Source organism: Merops nubicus, unplaced genomic scaffold (assembly GCF_000691845.1).
Source record: "Merops nubicus isolate BGI_N331 unplaced genomic scaffold, ASM69184v1 scaffold30647, whole genome shotgun sequence".
NCBI lineage: Eukaryota > Metazoa > Chordata > Aves > Coraciiformes > Meropidae > Merops > Merops nubicus.
In genome coordinates this window covers 1-3079 of record NW_008621452.1, presented here as the reverse complement: position 1 = coordinate 3079, position 3079 = coordinate 1, and the positions used below count along the sequence as shown (strand labels likewise).

General features: G+C 50.4%; 1 protein-coding gene across 1 annotated transcript; it reads left to right on the top strand.

The window, feature by feature from the left end:
* Nucleotides 1-44: 44 nt before the first annotated feature.
* LOC103776965 (G2/mitotic-specific cyclin-B1-like) lies at nucleotides 45-3073 on the top strand (the record flags this gene model as incomplete). Its single annotated transcript, XM_008944495.1, has 7 exons — nucleotides 45-344; nucleotides 468-629; nucleotides 1013-1171; nucleotides 1531-1767; nucleotides 2204-2344; nucleotides 2630-2737; nucleotides 2996-3073. Coding segments are annotated over 7 exons (1185 nt in total), but the record flags the coding sequence as incomplete, so codon positions are not given.
* Nucleotides 3074-3079: the final 6 nt, after the last annotated feature.

Below are 3079 nucleotides of genomic sequence, written 5' to 3'. Positions count from 1 at the left end.
AGCGCTGAGCACCGCGCCGCGGACCGCCCTCCTCTCCCCCACAGCTTACCCACGCCGTCACCGCGGCCAAGAGCAGCAGCCTCCTGCCCGTCACCAAGAGCGGGCCGTCAGGGGCCCCTGGGATGGGGTTGCGCCCCCGCACCGCCTTGGAGGACATCGGCAACCGCGTCGCTGAGCCACCTAAGACGAGGGCTACCGCCAAGATTTTGAAGGACGACTGCTGGCCGGAGCCGAGCACCAAGCCCGTGCTCCCTGTTTCCCTGCACAACACCGCCACTGCGAGGGTGACGTTAAGAGCTCCCGTGAAGGACGAGGTGCTGCCGCCAATATCGGAGTCTGCCCAGGTATGTCCCCTGCCCGGCGCAGGTCTGCGCCGCCCCCACACTGTGGGGCTGCCGAGTGCCGCTTAGCCCGCACCGGGCTGCGGAGCGAGGTGCTGCCACCATTGATCCCAAATTTCTTTGTAGCTGGGGTCTCAAAGTGGATGTGACTCAACAGAGGACACGATGTGTCAGGCGTTTTCTGATGTCTTGCTTGATGTGGAAGATGTAGATCTGAAAGATCGCAGTGACCCGCAACACTGCAGCAGCTATGTGAAGAACATCTACAAGTACCTGAGACACCTTGAGGTTGGTAGGAGTAGGACAGCACCACAAGGGGCATCTGCTAACACAGTGAACCTATTATTGCAGGTGTGGCTTGGATCCGATAGTCACTTTCACATATGGCTTTTCCTGAGGCATTAATATGTGATTGATCCCTCAACTTAAAATACAAGATCAGAAGAAGCTGATAACACAAACACATGCTGCTTGTAAGACCAGTCAGCTAGTTGTACTAGTACCATGCTCTTTCTAGCCTACTTATAGTAACCAAAGAAACATTGTGCCCTGTGCCTATGAGCTGTGTCTGTGCTGAACTCCTTGGTAAGCCTTGAGAGGCAACAGAAGCTAGGCAGTGCATGTGCTTCAGCCAAGTGACTAGATCTATTAACCCTCTTCCTTCCACACAGGCAAGCAGACCTATCAGACCCAAATACCTGACCGGCCAGGAAATCAACGGGACCATGCGTGCCATGCTAGTAGATTGGCTTGTACAGGTACAGGTAAAATTCACACTCCACCAGGAGACCTTGTATATGACAGTTGCTATCGTCGACCTCTTCCTGCAGGTGAGTGTCTCTCTCTCCTGGTGTCAGGCAATGGTTCTCCCCTAAGCTAAAGCACAGCAGGCACTGATGGCGTACACCATACATGGTTAGACATGTTACACTTGCCAAATACCCATAGTTGGTCAACTGTATTTTGCTACTTAATTGCAGCACCACATAACCCCCTTGGCTATCAACAGTGACCCAATATATCAAAACTGCTTACTCCTTCCCTTGATTTGGTTGTGTCAAGGCTTTCTGATGCCCCTGAAGATGGTGTACAGTTATGCTGCCACAGAGCAAACTTTGCATTGGCTACTGTGAAAAGCTGTATTCTGAGCACAGTTGTTCAGATAAACCTCTACTGCTTCTTTCTGCAGGACAATCCTGTTTCCAAGAAGATACTGCAGCTGGTTGGTGTCACAGCTATGTTCATTGCCAGCAAATATGAAGAGGAGTCTCCCCCGTTTATTAATGACTTTGCCTATGTAACTGGTTACACTTACACAAAATCACAAATCCGCCAGATGGAGGTGAAGATCCTGAAAGCGCTGGACTTCAGTCTGGGTCGCCCTATCCCTCCGCACTTCCTAAGGAGGATTTCAAAGACTGCAGAGGTAGTGCTGAGAACAGGTGCTACTGTAAGCAGCACCTGGAAATTGCAATACTAGACTGGCAGCTTGTTAAAATGGCCCAAAACTTTGAGGACTCAACAGCTGAGCAACTGAGCCTGGTGGAGACATGTCTCCTATGTAGAAACTGGTGTCTTTTGCTTGCTTTCAGTTGCATGAGCCTAACTTGCCCAAAACCAGTTAAAATGCCTGCCTGGTACTGCAGGTAACTACCAGGCTGCCTTTCAATAAAGGAGTGGTCTTAGACTATGAGCAGCCTAACACAGGTCAGAACTGCTCTGTGATTAAGTCCCTTGAATTTCAAGCCTATAGCTCTGAAAATATTTGCTAAGAAAGTATTTCTTCCCACTTGACTAAACCAGGGCTTTACAGGATGCCCTTGCCTTGGATATAGGCAATGCTCAGCTCTTTCTTATTGCAGATGGATGTGGAACAACGCACCCTGGCCAAGTACCTGATGGAGTTGTGTCTTGTGGACTACGATATGGTTCACATTCTCCCATCCAAGACTGCAGCAGCTGCTTCCTGTTTGGCTCTGAAACTCCTTGGCGATTCCAAATGGGTAAGTCATGACCGGTCAGACCACCTCCTAGTTTGGAAATTGGTGTTCCTGTGCTCTGGCTTAAAATGCCACTCTGGACCAAGTGCATGCTTTCTTGCTTTCCTTGTGGTATCTGCACATGCCCTCGTCTCCCCATTGCCCGTTGCAAAGGGAGAGCAGTGGAGCAGCAACTGCTAACCGTGGCCTGTGAGACAGGACACCAAAACTTAACAAGCCCAAAAGGAAGCAAAGAGCCCAGCAAACTCTGATTGTTCTAACAGGCTTGTCTAATGACTTCCCTTTTAGACATCAGCTCTGCGATACACAACGTACACAGAGAGTGACCTTATCCCAATCATGCAGCACATGGCAAAGAATGTAGTTCTCATGAATCAGAACAGCATCAAGCAGACGGTAAGAATCACAGTGCCAGCAGGGAGTGTGCAGAGAAGTGTCAGCGTGTGGTGCTCTGAAGCTGGCTTAGCTGAGCCTCTGCTGCCTGGCTCGGATGGGGCCTGCTCACTTCAGCCACACCTCTGTCTCAGCAAGGTGTCATGAGCCAGCTACGAATTGGGCTTGTGTGCTAAGATGGGCTCAGCTTGGCCATTGAGCCTTGGGTGGGCAAGCTGCAATAGCCTGTTCATGACTCAAGCAGACTTCTCTCTCCTGCAGGCAGTCAAGAATAAATATGCCAGCGACAAAAACGCCAAGATAAGTGTCATCGATCAGCTTGACTCACCTATCATACAAGATCTT